Here is an 18,001-nt window from a genome sequence, read left to right on the forward strand (position 1 = left end):
TTTGATTAAATGCGATACATTTACTGTAGCTGTGATACATCTCACACCATGATAGAACCTAACCCAGCTAGGGTAAGTTACAAATGAGACATCACCAGTGACAGCTAGCAGGCCTCAGTCCCGAGTCCCCACTTACATGATGGAGCTCCAGTCCCAGCCTCATCTCCCATTGCAACACAATCTCACACTCAATTCGTGCAAATACAGTGCCTTGCAAAAGTATTCACCCCCTTGGTGTTTTTCCTATTTTGTTGCATTACAACCTGTAATTTAAATGGACTTTATTTGGATTTCATGTAATGGACATACACAAAATAGTCCAAATTACTTGTTTCAAAAAATTCTAAAAAATAAAAAACGGAAAAGTGGTGCGTGCTTATGTATTCACCCCCTTTGCAATGAAGCCCCTAAATAAGATCTGGTGCAACCAATTCACTTCAGAAGTAACATAATTAGTTAAATAAAGTCCACCTGTGTGCAATCTAAGTGTCACATGATCTGTCACATGATCTCAGTATATTTACACCTGGTTCGTCCTCTGACAAATCAATTGTAAATTTCGGTGTTCCTCAAGGTTCCGTTCTAGGACCACTATTGTTTTCACTATATATTTTACCTCTTGGGGATGTCATTCGAAAACATAATGTTAAATTTCACTGCTATGCGGACGACACACAGCTGTACATTTCAATGAAACATGGTGAAGCCCCAAAATTGCCCTCGCTAGAAGCCTGTGTTTCAGACATAAGGAAGTGGATGGCTGCAAATTTTCTACTTTTAAACTCGGACAAAACAGAGATGCTTGTCCTAGGTCCCAAGAAACAAAGAGATCTTCCGTTGAATCTGACAATTAATCTGGATGGTTGTACAGTCGTCTCAAATAAAACTGTGAAGGACCTCGGCGTTACTCTGGACCCTGATCTCTCTTTTGAAGAACATATCAAGACTGCTTCAAGGACAGCTTTTTTCCATCTACGTAACATTGCAAAAATCAGAAACTTTCTGTCCAAAAATGACGCAGAAAAATTAATCCATGCTTTTGTTACTTCTAGGCTCGACTACTGCAATGCTCTACTTTCCGGCTACCCGGATAAAGCACTAAACAAACTTCAGTTAGTGCTAAATACGGCTGCTAGAATCCTGACTAGAACCAAAAAATTTGATCATATTACTCCAGTGCTAGCCTCCCTACACTGGCTTCCTGTTAAGGCAAGGGCTGATTTCAAGGTTTTACTGCTAACCTACAAAGCATTACATGGGCTTGCTCCTACCTATCTTTCCGATTTGGTCCTGCCGTACATACCTACACGTACGCTACGGTCACAAGACGCAGGCCTCCTAATTGTCCCTAGAATTTCTAAGCAAACGGCTGGAGGTAGGGCTTTCTCCTATAGAGCTCCATTTTTATGGAATGGTCTGCCTACCCATGTGAGAGACGCAGACTCAGTCTCAACCTTTAAGTCTTTACTGAAGACTTATCTCTTCAGTAGGTCCTATGATTAAGTATAGTCTGGCCCAGGAGTGTGAAGGTGAACGGAAAGGCTGGAGCAACGAACCGCCCTTGCTGTCTCTGCCTTGTCGGTTCCCCTCTTCCCACTGGGATTCTCTGCCTCTAACCCTTTTACAGGGGCTGAGTCACTGACTTACTGGTGTTCTTCCATGCCGTCCATGGGAGGGGTGCGTCACTTGAGTAGGTTGAGCCACTGACGTGGTCTTCCTGTCTGGGTTGGCGCCCCCCCCTTGGGTTTTGCCGTGGCGGAGATCTTTGTGGGCTATACTCGGCCTTGTCTTCGGACGGTAAGTTGGTGGTTGTAGATATCCCTCTAGTGGTGTGGGGGCTGTGCTTTGGCAAAGTGGGTGGGGTTATATCCTGCCTGTTTGGCCCTGTCCGGGGGTATCATCGGATGGGGCCACAGTGTCTTCTGATCCCTCCTGTCTCAGCCTCCAGTATTTATGCTGCAGTAGTTTATGTGTCGGCGGGCTAGGGTCAGTCTGTTACATCTGGAGTATTCTCTTGTCTTATCCGGTGTCCTGTGTGAATGTAAATATGCTCTCTCTAATTCTCTCTTTCTTTCTTTCTTTCTCTCGGAGGACCTGAGCCCTAGGACCATGCCTCAGGACTACCTGGCATGATGACTCCTTGCTGTCCCCAGTCCACCTGGCCATGCTGCTGCTCCAGTTTCAACTGTTCTGCCTGCGGCTACGGAACCCTGACCTGTTCACCGGACGTGCTTGTTGCACCCTCGACAACTACTATGATTATTATTATTTGACCATGCTGGTCATTTACGAACATTTTAACATCTTGACCATGTTCTGTTATAATATCCACCCGGCACAGCCAGAAGAGGACTGGCCACCCCTGATAGCCTGGTTCCTCTCTAGGTTTCTTCCTAGGTTTTTGGCCTTTCTCAGGAGTTTTTCCTAGGGAGTTTTTCCCAGCCACCGTGCTTCTTTCACATGCATTGCTTGCTGTTTGGGGTTTTAGGCTGGGTTTCTGTACAGCACTTTGAGATTTCAGCTGATGTACGAAGGGCTATATAAATAAATTTGATTTGATTTGAGACTCCCCAAACATATGGAAGTCTGATCAGATGAGACTAAAATTGAGCTTTTTGTCCATCAAGGAAAACACGATGTCTGGTGCAAACCCAACACCTTCATCACCCTGAGAATACCATCCCCACAGTGAAGCATGGTGGTGGCAGCATCATGCTGTGGGGATGTTTTTCATCAGCACGGACTGGGAAACTGGTCAGAATTGAAGGAATGAGGGATGGCGCTAAATACAGGGAAATTCTTAAGGGAAACCTGTTTCAGTCTTCCAGAGATTTGAGACTGGGACGGAGGTTCACCTTCCAGCAGGACAATGACCCTAAGCATACTGCTAAAGCAACACTCGAGTGGTTTAAGGGGAAACATTTAAATGTCTTGGAATGGCCTAGTCAAAGCCCAGACCTCAATCCAATTGAGAATCTGTGATATGACTTAAAGATTGCTGTATACCAGCGGAACCCATCCAACTTGAAGGAACTGGAGCAGTTTTGCCTTGAAGAATGGCCAAAAATCCCAGTGGCTAGATGTGCCAAGCTTACAGAGACATACCCCAAGAAGCTTGCAGCTGTAATTGCTGCAAAAGGTGGCTCTACAAAGTATTGACTTTTGGGTGGGGGGTGAATAGTTATGCACGCTGAAGTTTTCCGTTTTTTTTGTCTTATTTCTTGTTTGCTTCATAATAAAAATATTTTGCATCTTAAAAGTGGTAGGTATGTTGTGTAAATTAAATGATACAACCCCCCCCCCCAAAAAAAATCAACTTTAATTCCAGTTTGTAAGGCAACAAAATAGGAAAAATACCAAGGGTGGTGAATACTTTCGCAAGCCACTGTATGTACAAAAAGTATCTCCGATTTTGTGAATTTTTGTGTGTTTTTGTGTAGCTTAATTAATGTGAAAACACACACATTTTTGTGCAACTCCATTCATAGGAAAATACATTTTTTGGGGGCAAACTTCGGAATAATCTTTTGAAAGTCATTAGAGCAATGCATGACGGGCAATGGTGTTCAACACTGTCTTTTTTTATTTATAAAAAAAAGAACAATGTGTTAACAACCCAATATTGTTAATAAAACAGGTGATCACCGAAATAATTATAATAAAATAGTAGCCTTATGTTTAAATTTTTTTTTTAAATTAATTCCAAAACTGTTTTCTTTGCTTGTTTTCAATTAATAATTTGGGATACTGGTGCACTTGTAGTCAGAAACTTGTAGTCAGCCCAGTCAAATCTGTTCGCTGCTCTGGCACCCCAATGGTGGAACAAGCTCCCTCACGATGCCAGGACAGAGGAGTCAATCACCACCTTCCGGAGACACCTGAAACCCCACCTCTTTAAGGAATACCTGGGATAGGATAAAGTAATCCTTCTAACCCCCCCCCCTTTAAAAGATTTAGATGCACTATTGTAAAGTGGTTGTTCTACTGGATATTATAGGTGAATGCACCAATTTGTAAGTCGCTCTGGATAAGAGCGTCTGCTAAATGACTTAAATGTAATGTAAATGAGAAAGGCCCTTTTGTCGTGTAGGCAAGAGTAGCCCTACACAATTTTCATAACGCATTTCATATTTTGTGGAGCCTACATTACACAATTTTCTTCATAATGCATTTAATACAAGTCTTCACTTTTTCCAGAATACACACACACACGCACACAAACACTTAAACACATATACACACACTCACTTTGTTTGTACTCATGTTATAGCCAACTCTTGACTTTTTGTATGAATTCTTTTTTATAAAATATTTGTATCTAGTTGACATGTATTCATTATCTTTAACTGGTTAAATGTTTGTAGTTTGCATGTTTCAGTAATGATTAACATGGTTAAATAGTCATAAATCTCTGCTTGATTTAGCTTTTGCTATATTTGGCATTTTTTTAATACATTCTGTATTTCTAGTGAAGAAAGCAATAATTAATCAACACAATACTGTAAATAAATGGACACTACCTGTTAAAAAAACAGAAATTGCTCTCTGTGAATAAATGGTGAGAAGCCATTTGGCTATGGGTTTCACAGCCCAATAATAATGATAGAAGTTATAAGAAGTTATCAGCTTAAAAATTGTTTATTTACAACCTATGGGGTATAGGAGGTTGGGAACAGTGGCATAGGAAAGTCTGACATTAATTAAATACCCTAACCCTAAGCTATGTTCAATGTCAGCAGCAATTTCCAGTGAGAAATGCTCAGGGTTTCACAGCCCCATAACAATGATCCAAGTTACAGTACCAGTCAAAAGTTTGGACACACCTACTCATTCAAGGGTTTTTCTTTATTTTTACTATTTTCTATATTGTAGAATAATAGTGAAGACATCAAAACTAGGAAATAACACATATGGAATCATGTAGTAACCCAAAAAATTTTAAACAAATCAAAACATATTTTATATTTGAGATTCTTCAAAGTATTTGCCTTGATGACAGCTTTGCACACTCTTGGCATTCTCTCAACCAGCTTTATGAGGTAGTCACCTGGAATGCATTTCAATTAACAGGTGTGCCTTGTTAAAAGTTAATTTGTGGAATTTCTTTCCTTCTTAATGCATTTGAGCCAATCAGTTGTGTTATGACAAGGTAGGGTTAATATACAGAAGATAGCCCTATTTGGTAAAATACCAAGTCCATATTATAGCAAGAACAGCTCAAATAAGCAAAGAAACAACAGTCCATCATTACTTTAAGACATGAAGGTCAGTCAACATGTAAAATGTCAAGAACTTTGAAAGTTTCATCAAGTGCAGTCGCAAAAACCATCAAGCACTATGATGAAGCTGGCTCTCTCGAGCACCGCCACAGGAAGGGAAGATCCAGAGTTACCTCTGCCGCAGAGGATAAATTCATTAGAGTTAGCAGCCTTCAGAAACCAGCAATTAACTGCACCTCAGATTTCACCCCAAATAAATGCTTCACAGATTTCAAGTAACAGACACATCTCAACATCAACTGTTCAGAGGAGATTGCGTGAATCGGGCCTTCATGGTCAAATTTCTGCAAAGAAACCACTATTAAAAGACACCAATAAGAATAAGAGACTTGCTTGGGCCAAGAAACACGAGCAATGGACATTAGACCAGTGGAAATCTGTCCAATCTGTCAAAAATGTGAGATTTTTGTTTCGAACCGCCGTGTCTTTCTGAGACGCAGAATAGGATGATCTCCGCATGTGTGGTTCTCACTGTGAAGTATGGAGGATGAGGTGTGATGGTGTGGGGGTGCTTTGCTGGTGACCACTGTCAGTGATTTACTTAGAATTCAAGGCACACTTCCCCAGCATGGCTACCACAGCATTCTGCAGCAATACGCCATCCCATCAGGTTTGCACATTGTGGGACTATCATTTACATTTTACATTTACATTTAAGTCATTTAGCAGACGCTCTTATCCAGAGCATTTGTTTTTCAACAGGACAATGACCCAAACACAGGGAGTGTAAGGGCTATTTGACCATGAAGGAGAGTGATGGAGTGCTGCATCAGATGACCTGGTCTCCGCAATCACCTGACCTCAAACTAATGGAGATTGTCAGCTTTGTGAACAAGTCCTGCAGATTTTGGTAACGGATACTGATCTAGTTCCAGCCACAGATTGATAGTTACCTTGTTACATGATGTGGAAGATGGCAGACGGAAGGGAGGGTGGTGCGGCAGGTGCCGCTTCTCCTACAGATGCTGTTATTTTATCTAAAACATCAGGTGTAAGCCGACCCCAGCTAATTAACTCATGCAAAGATTTAAAGCGCAATGATGTGTTTTATCTCCAGTACATTCCCACGATTGTCAGTTGTGTAGCTGCTCTACTGATTGTGTCATCCCAGCAAGGACGCACTGAGACTATCAATCTACTGCCGGAGAATAACAACACGAAACACATTGGTTCACCGTTCCACGGGAGCAGACAGTACACAGCATACCATAATGTTCTGAATGATGGCCAAGTCTACCTCGCTCCCTATTCCACTGAACCGCTTAGGAGTAACAAACACAAGTCCAACATTTATTGGAAACTGTTAAACTACCTGTCCACTACCTTCCTGCTATCCGGGGATGTGCAACTCAACCCTGGGCCTAACATCACCGAGCCAGTGATATTCACAGGAGTGGAAAGCAGTGGATGGCCTCGTCCACTGATCGTCGCCACTGCGGAAGTGGTCGTGATCTGATTCGGCCGAAGGGAGGGCGGGGGATGGCCTTGTAAGCATCCCGGAAGAGAGAATAGCAGTGGTCGAGTGTTTTCCCAGCGCTAGTACTACAGTCAATGTGTTGGCAGAACTTTGGTAGCGTTTCCCTCAATTTGCTTTGTTAAAATCCCCAGCTACAATAAATGCGGCCTCAGGATATGTGGTTTCCAGTTTGCATAAAGTCCAGTGTAGTTCCTTGAGGGCCGTCGTGGTATCGGCTTGAGGGGGAATATACACGGCTTTGACTATAACCGAAGAGAATTCTCTTGGGAGGTAATACGGTCAGCATTTGATTGTAAGGTATTCTAGGTCGGGTGAACAAAAGGACTTGAGTTTCTGTACATTATCACAATCACACCATGAGTGGTTAATCATGAAACATACACCACCGCCATTGTTCTTCCCGGAGAGGTCTTTATTCCTGTCTGCGTGAATTACTGACAAGCCAGCTGGTTGTATGGACAGGGACAGTATATCCGGAGAGAGCCATGATTCTGTGAAACAGAGTATGTTACAGTCCCTGATGTCTCTCTGGAAGGAGATCCTCGCCCTGAGCTCGTCTACGTTATTGAACATTAGCGAGTAATATATTCGGAAGCGTAGGATGGTAAAGTCTACTCCGAATACCTCTTTTCCGCTGGCAGTGAAATATTCTCAGTCTGAAGCCATTCGACTATGGGTTTCACATCCCTATAATAAGTTATAGCACCTTAAAAAGGGTTTATTTACAATGTCTGGGGTATAACATGTTGGGCAAAGTGGTATAGGAGAGTCTGACATATAACCCCTAACTTGGGTTCAGTCTTCGCCAATGAGAACCAAGAGGGGCCTAGCTTTGTCCTTCATGACTGAGAAAGGCCTCGATTCTAGGCCGTAGGAAATCCTATATCCATCTCATTAGATCGGAACAGGATGTCACACCCTGATCTGTTTCACCTGTCTTTGTGCTTTTCTCCACTCCCCTCCAGGTGTCTTCCCTATTATTCCTAGTGTATTTATACCTGTGTTCTCTGTTGCCAGTTCGTTTTGTTCGTCAAGTCTACCAGCGTTTTTCCCCATGCTCCTGTCTTATCTAGTTCCTGTTTTCTAGTTTTCCCGGTTTTGACCATTCTGCCTGCCCTGACCCTGACCCTGACCCTGCCTGCAGTTCTGTACCTTGTCACACCACCCTGGATTATTGACCTCTGCCTGCCCTGACCCTGAGCCTGCCTGCAGTTCTGTACCTTGTCACACCACCCTGGATTATTGACCTCTGCCTGCCCTGACCCTGAGTCTGCCTGCCGTTTTATACCTTGTCACACCACCCTGGATTATTGACCTCTGCCTGCCCTGACCCTGAGACTGCCTGCCGTTCTGTACCTTATGGATTCTGATCTGGACTACTGACCTCTGCCTGCCCTTGACCGGTCGTTTTGCCTGCCCCCTGTTCTAGTAATAAACTTTTGTTACTTCGACACTGTCTGCATCTGGGTCTTCTCCTGAAACGTGATACAGGACGGATCAACAGTGATTCATATCACTGGTTTGCAACCTAAAAAAAGGTTAGTTGTGTTTTGCTGCATAGCACACTTACATATGATGTGGATCATTGTCAGGTTATTAGATGTATAAGTTTCAGTAACGACAGAACACCATGGTTATAATAACACTTTAAACAGGTAGTTTGTAAATGTGTAGAATGTGTTTGTTTTGGGTTCACACTGGTAAGTTAACTTATGTAAATTACACAGTCACAGAGGATTTTCTTCTGAATAACTAATCAGGGCATAACACTTTTTCATTCAACTTCAGGCAACTTTGATGTACTGTAAGGCTTGATCACAACTGTAGTGACTGCTTCTGTCACACCCATTGTTGCTTATCCATTGTTCACTGGATATATCAATGTAATTACACCCAACACAACGTTGAAGAACAGAATGCTTCACACCACTAGATCACCAAACTAGACGTGAGCCGGACGTGATCCCATCACTGCCACCAATGTAGAGGAAGAAAGTGAAACCTAACCAGGGCACATATGTGGCAAGGTGAATTCTAATGGCCGTTGCCATGAAAGCCTGGTAGGCCTCCGGGCAGAGGAACTAGGCCTACAATGCTGGCATATGCCTTGTTAGAATAACCTATATAACATGTAACATGATTGACACGACTGTATATAACATGTTTGACACAACCATAAAAATCATCATGGAACGGCCTTGGAAGTGCCATAAGTGGAAGCCAACCTAATTCATTATTTTACATTAACCTGTTACATCCATTGATATGGCTTAATTGATCATAGTCCAGACTCGTTATAGATGCAAATACCATGTAGTTGCACCAGGGAAACCAAATAGATTTTTTTTTTGCAGGCCTTCTGTTTCCCCACATTTATTGATTAATTCATTTCGCATCATGAAAATGTAGCCCTATTCCCCAATCAAATACCTTCATCGATACCGCAAAAAAAAACGGACAAAACAGCATTTTACTCCAATCTGGCAACCCTCATAAAATCCGACATAGCACCAGTATCCCAAAGTATGAAGCGAAAAAAAAGCATAGAAAACAGCATTAGCATTAATAAAAATTAAAAGCGTAAGGCTACTATTATATTATAAGTATTTCGGTGACAACCTGGTTGATTAACAATAATGTGTTATTTTTTTATATAAATAAATGTGGGACACAAAAAAAGGCAGTGTAGAACACCATTACCCAAAATGCATTGCTCCAATAACTTTCAAAAGATTGTTACAAAGTTTGCCCCCCAAAAATGTATTTTCTTGTGAATGAAGTCGTACAAAAATTGTTGTCTTTTCATACGAATTAAGTCACACAAAAATGTGTGTATTTTCACAAAAACACAAAAACGCAAATACTTGTACATATTTGCGCAAATTGAGTATGAGATTGTGTTGCACCCATTACTGTCCCCATGTGTAATATCTGAGTGAAATAGGGAACCTGTCAATACGTGTGCCTTTTGACTGATGGGGAATTTACAGTATGACTACAGTATACATCCGCAACCATGAAAACTAGCATACACTACAGCTCTCTAGGACCCGATTCTCAAGTTCACCATTATTTGTATGTCTAAAGTAGATAAGATTGACTTTCTCTCCAGTACAGAATATAATGGGTTGTTCAGGATCGATGAGGGAGAGAAGAAATATTCAGACAAAACTCTGAAAGAGCTGGAACTACAGTACCGCTTTCTTTCTCTACTGTTTGGCTGTTTCTCCTTCTTACTCATTCTACTTCCCTGTCTCTCTTCTTTTCTCTGTTGATTCTTTCTTCTGGCCTCTCCCTCTCTGTCCTCCTCTCTCACACATCCTCTCTCGCTTCCTCTCTCTCTCCCTCTCTCTATTTCTTTCTGTCACTCTCCTTTCCTCACTCCCTCCATCTTACTCCCTTTCTCCCTGAGTTGCAGAGGGCTGGCGGGCCTGTTATATTTAATAACTCACTCAGGCCTCTGATCCACGGTTAATGATGGAGCCAGAAGCCCCCTCAGTACAAAACACACTCTGGCGGCCCCCATGCATCACTCCGCTCAGTTCTAATTGAGCACCACGAGCGCCAGTCGCACTGCAGACAGTGGGAGGGCTATAGGAGGCGAGGCGCCTGGCAGCCACAAAGTTGAAATGGTGGACAGGAACCCATAAAAGTCACAGAGGGGCCTGAGCCGTGCCAGAGGACATCAGAGTTACCAGACAGGGAGGAAGAAAATAAGAGAGAGAGGGAGGGAAAGAGAAAGTAGAGCGAGAGAGCGAGAGAGAGAGAGAAGAAAAAAAAGCCAGTGGGGGAGAAAGGAAGTGAGGAAGAGAGAAAGGGAGGAAGAGACAGAGAAACACAAAAAGAGTGAGAGAGAGACAAAGGGAGAGAGGCTAGCAGAGATGGCAGGCTGTGGAGCGTCTGATGTCATTTTGCCCGTCTGATCCGCGGGCTCCACTCGTCCTTGTGTTCCCGCTGATCACACAGAGCTGGATCCAGCTTCACATCACTCTGTATAACACTGCACTGTGATCAGAAGATGAATGGGGAAGCACTTGGAGAGTCCATGAATACAGCACGCTGACAAATGGTGTGAGAGATGTGTTATGAATATAATTAACCAAGTTCAGTTGGTTGGAGAAGATTCTGGCAACAGCAAATCAAATTTGCGGGTTCAATTCCCGCATGGGCCACGTGTACTGACTGTGAATGGACTGTAAGTTGATCTAGATACGAACTTCTGGTAATGACTGTATTCAAATTATGCCGAGCCAATTTGATGGCCTGAGGAACAGTTTGTGTCATTACTGTCATGGAAAGTAAACTGTAACCAAGTTGAAGGAATTTACAGGGGGATTTTCTGAGCGCGGAGTTAACAATGTGTAGAGAGAGGCAAAGTACAAAAGGTTTGACCTAACGCAAGGTCAGTCAGAGTAGCCTATGCTTGTGTCATTTGACCTGCAGGTTCTGAGGTCAGAGGATACTGACCATTGCGGTCAATGGCGAAGGGTGTGTCGGAGGTGACGATGTCGTAGTTGCAGATCTGGCTGTACTGCGGGGAACAGTCCTGGTCCCAGGCCTCCACCTGCAGGATGCTGTCGTAGATCTTCCCCTCCGTTACCGCGGCGTGGTATATGGCCTCCCGGAACACAGGAGAGAACTCATTCACATCATCCACCTGGATGTGAACCACCGCCCTGGCGAGAGGGAGGGGGGAGAGAGAGAGAGAGAGAGAGAGAGAGAGCGAGAGAGAGAGAGAGAGAGAGAGAGAGAGAGAGAGACTTTTGATGCTCTTCCAACAATAGGTAATAATGATAACAAAATACTCAACGTCCTCAAACCCCCCCCCCCAAACCGCATAAAAACAGAGACAACAAACATAAACAACAACACACAAACTCATCATTTACATTTTAGTCATTTAGCAGACACTCTTATCCAGAGCAACTTACAGTAGTGAATGCATACATTTCATACATTTTTTTTCTGTGCTGGCCCCCCGTGGGAATCGAACCCACAACCCTGGTGTTGCAAACACCATGCTCTACCAACTGAGCTACAGGGAAGGCTAGTTAAGGGAACACGAGAAAGAGAAACACCAGAGCAAGGGGGCATACAATACGTAAAAGTAAAATCCTTCACTGTTTTTCACTGATAGTTGTACTGTAAAAAATGAAGGTAGTGATGCAATGTTTTCGCACCGAAGCCATTGAGAGATATCCTCACCAAATCTAGGTTGGTTCGGGGCCTCTTCCTTTGTACTTTGTTAAAACAACCAAAGGGCTGAACATAAGTAATATTTTAAATATCTCTGTATTATTTTTTTTTTAAATCCTGTTTCTCAAACTCTACCTATAATTCTGCTGACAATGACCTTGCGACAAGAAGTGGTGCTGTAACATGCCTTCCTAATTAAAGACATTAACTTAATGACACCTACTTAAAATGTCCTGCAGTGATGCTGCTTAGCTGAGACACACACACGCACGCGCGCACACACAGACACACACAGCTTTCAAACTCTCCACATATGCTGCTGCTACTCTGTTTATTATCTATCCTGATTGCCTAGTCACTTTTACCCCTACCTACATTTACATATGACCTCAACTACCTCGTACCCCTGCACATTGGCTTGTTACCGGTACTCCTTGTATATAGCCTCGTTATTGTTATTTATTGTGGTACTATTTCCTATTCGCTAATTTTCTTACTTTTTAACTCTGCATTGTTGGGAAATGGCTCGTAAGTAAGCATTTCATGGTAAAGTCTACACCTGTTGTATTTGGCGCACGTGACAAATACAATTTGATTTTGATGAAAATAAAACAGATGCACACACACTGGTTTTGACAGGTGCCCTACTTCACTCAGAGACATTAATCAAAGATGACCAAGCTGTGAAATCACTCCCACTCTCTCATGCCCATCTCTCTCTCTCTCTCTGTGCGACAATATCAGCCTTAGTCAGTGCACTAGAGCACAGCCTTCAGTAGCACTTCATCAGAGCAGGGCTATAAGGCTTTATGTGAGACTGTCTGACTCATAAGGAGCCTTCGGGCCCTCATTAATGAGAATCATACCCAGAGCTAAACATCGAGCAAGTCTCAGCTCAGTTACTAAGACTACAGAAGGCTGCTATTGCACGGTGGATGTGCTCAGTCACTGTCTGTGATTATAGTATTGAGGACAAGTAAAGACTCACATACTGGACGCTTGGGATGTAGAGTTGCACCCCCCCCCCCCCCTTTTGCCCTCAGAACAGACTCAGTTTGTCGAGGCATGGACTCTACAAGGTGTCGAAAGCATTCCACCGGGACTCTGGCCCATGTTGACTCCAATGCTTCCCACAGTTGTGTCAAGTTGGCTGGATGTCCTTCGGGTGGTGGACCATTCTTGATACACACGGCATACTGTTGAGTGTGAAAAACCCAGCTGCGTTGCAGTTCTTGACACAAACCAGCTTGCTTGTATAACACAACATTTTTAGAAAAATCGATCTCACACAAAAAAAGATACAGCCACACACAAACACAAACACACATGCACAAACACACACACACACGCACACACGTTTGTTTTACTATCCTTGTGGGGACCAAACAATTGATTCCCATTCAAAATCCTATTTTCCCTAACTCCTAAACCTAATCCTAACCCTTAACCTAACCCTAAACCTTAACCCTAATTCTACACACACGCACACACACACACACACACACACACACACACACACACACACACACACACACACACACACACACACACACACACACACACACACACACACACATCCCCACTCCCTCCGACACACACACCAATTCCCCATCACACAGACCAAGCCCCCTCCCTGACACACACTCCTTCCTTACTTGTGTGACTTCTTCCAGCTGACCCCGTTGGCCCCGGCCCCACAGTCGTAGGCCTGGATGAGGAAGGTGTACTCCTTTTGGGTCTCACAGTCCACCAGGCCCTTGGCCCTCAGGACCCCCTCCCCTGATGTCTTGTTTAGGACCACCGCCTCGAACGGGGCCTCCTGCCCGTGGATCATAAACGCACAGATCTCCCCTGCAAGGAAAATGAGGAGGAGGAGGAGGAGGAGGAGAAGGTGGGGAGGAAATGAGGGGGAGAGAGATAATTAATAGAGAGATAATGGACATGGTGTGTCACCTCGTTTTTCAGAGCTGGGAATGTGTCCCGGCATGCCGCCACTCTGAACACTGTTATCGAGGACATGTATGTGTTTTTAGAGATGGTGGCAAAACACAGTTGAGCTGCTAAGAGACTGAAAGAGTGTTCTGCGGTTGTAATCGACCTCGGTGGCATCATGTTGTGCAAGGCCAGACAGGGAGGAAGAAATGCAATTTGTGTTTGCTTGATTTTGCAATATTCCTCGCTCCAGGCTACCTTTCAGAAAAATTACGTTTTTAAGTCTAATGGTCCAATCGGAGAGAGATGCTGGTTTGCCATCTCGGTTTTTAATAGCACAAGTGGTATGACAATCAAATTAAATTGAAGTACGTTTAATTGTCTGCTGGATATGATGATACAACCTTGTTGAATGAGTCAGATTGAAATTGTAATGCTCAGTCCTCCTGAATGTAAGCACGACCTTCCTAATGACACAGAGCGTAGTGTCTTTGCCCTGTAAGGGTGTCTGGTTCAAGCCCTGCTAGTGACTATCTCCCACCTTCACTGGTGTCAGAAGTGGGATGGATAACCGGTTTCCTGCCATTGCAGGGACAGCAAGAATTGTGTGAGTCTTTTTATAGAGTAACACTGGGGAACACTTTCTTGGTGAATGGGGTAGGGTAGTAAACCACATCCATTGGAATTACACTTGGGGATCTTGTAAGACATCCAAACATCTTGATGTAGTAGGTTCACAAATCTCCCTCCAATATCCTCAACTTGTTTAGAAGTAATGCAATAGCGGGCAACACAGAGTCACAGTTCTGAACACAATGATCTTTGTCAGCATCTCTCGCTGACATAAATGAAATACGGGCCTGACACCAGACTTGTGGTGTGTAGTCAATAAGAAAATAACTACTGACGACACCAACTCAATAATATACATCCTTTTTTCACTTTTGCTTTTTTATTTACGTTTCCGATTCTGGAACCATCTCTGTATTTCTGTTCTTTTCAGGGATTTGGGGAAATAGCCTTAGGGAATACACTCGCACCCCCGACCCTGTGACAGCCGATATTACTTAAACCTTAGCCGGACGTCAGGAACAAAAAGCGCCAAGGCTATGCCTTGTGTGCACAAGCGCCACTGCCAAACTCTGATCAACCAAACTTTCCCTCTGTCTCTCCGCCTCAACTCCCCTGCATTTTTCATCCCTCGCTCTTTGTCTCCGTTTTTTAAAAATTTTTTTAGAATCCATTCCACCCGCTCAAATCATCACAACTCCATTCGTAGTGGTGAAATAACAATTTACCCTTCGCGGTTCATCCGTCCTCGCTGCTGCCTGGGCTTGTAGTTTACATTTCCCCTCTATATTAGGCCCCACAATGCCTTATCGAAATTAAACGACCACCACAATGGGCGCGGAGCGGCAAGGTGTGCCGAGGGAGAAAATAATAATCCAAACACAGCGGGTGGCGTGCGAGGGCAATGATAAGCACAGCATGGCTCTGAGCATCCAGCGCCTGCCAAATATTATGTTAGATGGCGAGGGAGGAAAGGGAGGCGAAGCCAATATGAAATATGAAAATAACAAACACAATCATACACTACATATAAAATACACAAACATACAGAATACTGGGAATAAAATGCAAACATTTCCATTTAGTAGTTTGGGTCTGACGCAATGCCATTTTACGCTCCATCTGCTTGACCGCAAATGCATTTTTCTGGATTACGTTTAGAGAGAGGATGGAGGAGTCAGGAAACTATCAACGAGTGCAGTGAAGGAGACATGCAATGTACAGGTAACTGGAAAAAAGAAAGGAAACACCAACGTAAAGTGTATTAACACTAGAACCGCCTGGTCTTTCAGCCTATAAATACCAGCTAGAGAACGTTTCCGGGTGTCCCCTTTAGTATATGTATCAGATATCAACCAGCAAGGTGCAGCAAACATAAGCACCAACGCTTGATAAATAGTGCATAAACTATTATAAAGGATTATATATTATATTATTATATTATAAAGGAAATATATCAATAAATTAAGAAAGTTCTTTGTTTAGATAGTGTCAAGGATATGTTTTGTATAATTCTACATAGTCCTCGCAAAACGTAGGACTATAGCCTATTTTCGTTTCCCTTACAATAAAAACATTATGGTGTAATCCAATTGATCAACTTTAATTGTAGATTAGATTAGTAATAGAGTTCTAGTAATTCATAAAGTCCAGTTACAGCTTCCGTTGAAAAAGTAGAAACCGAAAACATAATAATAATATAACCAGCCAGGTCACAGGTGAAATTATTTTCTGTATTCCTAAACAAAAGCATCAGTGCATGAAAAGTTGTAAAGGATGAATTGCATAAATAAATAACATGTTTTGATTTTGAGTTTATTATCTTACTAGTTTTTGCTTAGTAGCCAGAGCAATGCTGCTGCCCAAGTGGTCATGTGCTGAATGCATGGACGGCGCAGAAATGTGGAAATAGAGCTGCACCTCTTGAATTTTGAGAGCTATTTGACAAAGGTAAGCGTCATAGAAACTGCAGAATATGCTCATTCTGATACTACAGAGAAATCAAAATGTTTTACCTGCATGTGACTCTGAAGCTGGATTTGATAAAGTGATGATCCTTTTCTTGGATCTGTCATTTACAAGATGTACCCATCTCTTCATGTTCAATATACAACTAATAGGCCTAATATTGTCACTCATCAGATTTATTGTCAATTTAATATTTTCTATAGGTTAAGTCTTATGTGTGAAATTAGTTTAGGTATAGTTTAGGTGTAGTTTAGATGGGCCGGCTGTGCAGGCTGTCTGGCATCGTTTGTTTCCTGCTCATTAACATGGATAGAGTCAAGGATATGTTTTGCGTTATTCTAAAGGCCTACTGCAACACATAGCATGTTGTCGTTTCCCTTACAATACATTTGATTAGTAATAGAGTTATAGTAAATAAAACAGTCCTGTAAAAGCTTCTGTTTACAAAGTAAAACGTAAAAGAGAATGGTATCGGCCCCCAAGACGCATCAAATGATTTGCTGCTGATAAAAAGGCATAACACAAATTCATAATTTCACGATTGTCTTTCTAAATTAAATCAACCTCTTCACCTTCCTTGTCATTCAGTTAGGCCTAATTTAAATTAAATTGTAAAGTAAGGCGCACAATTATCTCCCATTCTTCCATTTGTCACTCATTCAGTGAGGAGAGAGAGACGTATTAGTGCCTGGCTGGGTACCAACGTCCTACAGCACATTGTTTGGCAGGTTAAGTTAGCTATAAGTGTGAAAAAAACAGGTAAAAAGACTCTAAATACTTTTCTGTTTGTGATTTAAAAATTCTGACAAATGAGCAGTATAAAATACAAACATTCAGGAAAAGTCAGGGAAGGAGCATGACATGGCTTTTTTTTTTACAAAATCAAACATCAGTGGCCATTGGCCTATGGTGGTTCCACTGTTAATAGGGCATTGGGCCACCATGAGCCACCAGAACAGCTTCCATGCACCTTGGCATAGATCCTACAAGTGTCTGGATGCAACACCATTCTTCCACAAGAAATTCCATAATTTGGTGTTTTGTTGATGGTGGTGGAAAACGCTGTCTCGGGCGCCACTCCAGAATCTCCCAGAAGTGTTCAGTTGGGTTGGAATCTGGTGACTGAGATGCAGGTTGGCATTTATTGTCGTGAGTCTTGCCCTGGAGGCAGCTCCGCAGAGTGGTCACTAGCTGGCACAGCCACAAAGTCATCAAAAAGGATTTTAAAACTAACCCTAACCACACTGCTAATGCCTACCCCTAACCTTAAATTAACACCAAAAAGCACATTTTTGTTTTCATGAATTCATACGATATAACCAATTTTGACTGCTGCTGCCCTATCTAGCGGAAACTGCTCAGTTCTGCCTCCAGGGAAAGACTCATGAAAATAAATGTCAGCCTGTGACTGAGACAGATGGACACACCCTTTATATCCCCTATGCTCCTTTGAGACCCCTCTTTCATAGTCACTGAGATCTCTTCTTGTAACCATGGTAGCCAAAATAATGGGTAACCGAGCAACTGGGCATTTTTATACATGACCCTTAGCATGATGGGATGTTAATTGCTTAATTAA

The 18,001-nt window shown here is 42.7% G+C and overlaps 1 protein-coding gene across 1 annotated transcript in view; it reads right to left on the reverse strand.

Annotated features, from left to right (window-relative positions):
* Nucleotides 1–18,001, reverse strand: part of LOC115156760 (calsyntenin-2) — a 303,928-nt gene that overhangs the window by 74,838 nt on the left and 211,089 nt on the right. Inside the window, exons 3-4 of the mRNA XM_029704424.1 lie at nucleotides 13,608–13,803; nucleotides 11,224–11,432 (exon numbers count right to left, since the gene is read on the reverse strand). Of these exons, the coding sequence (XP_029560284.1) occupies nucleotides 11,224–11,432; nucleotides 13,608–13,803 (405 nt within the window). The remainder of the gene's footprint in view (nucleotides 1–11,223; nucleotides 11,433–13,607; nucleotides 13,804–18,001) is intronic.

The sequence above is a fragment of the Salmo trutta genome, chromosome 21 (assembly GCF_901001165.1).
Source record: "Salmo trutta chromosome 21, fSalTru1.1, whole genome shotgun sequence".
In the NCBI taxonomy this organism is placed as follows: Eukaryota; Metazoa; Chordata; class Actinopteri; order Salmoniformes; family Salmonidae; genus Salmo; species Salmo trutta.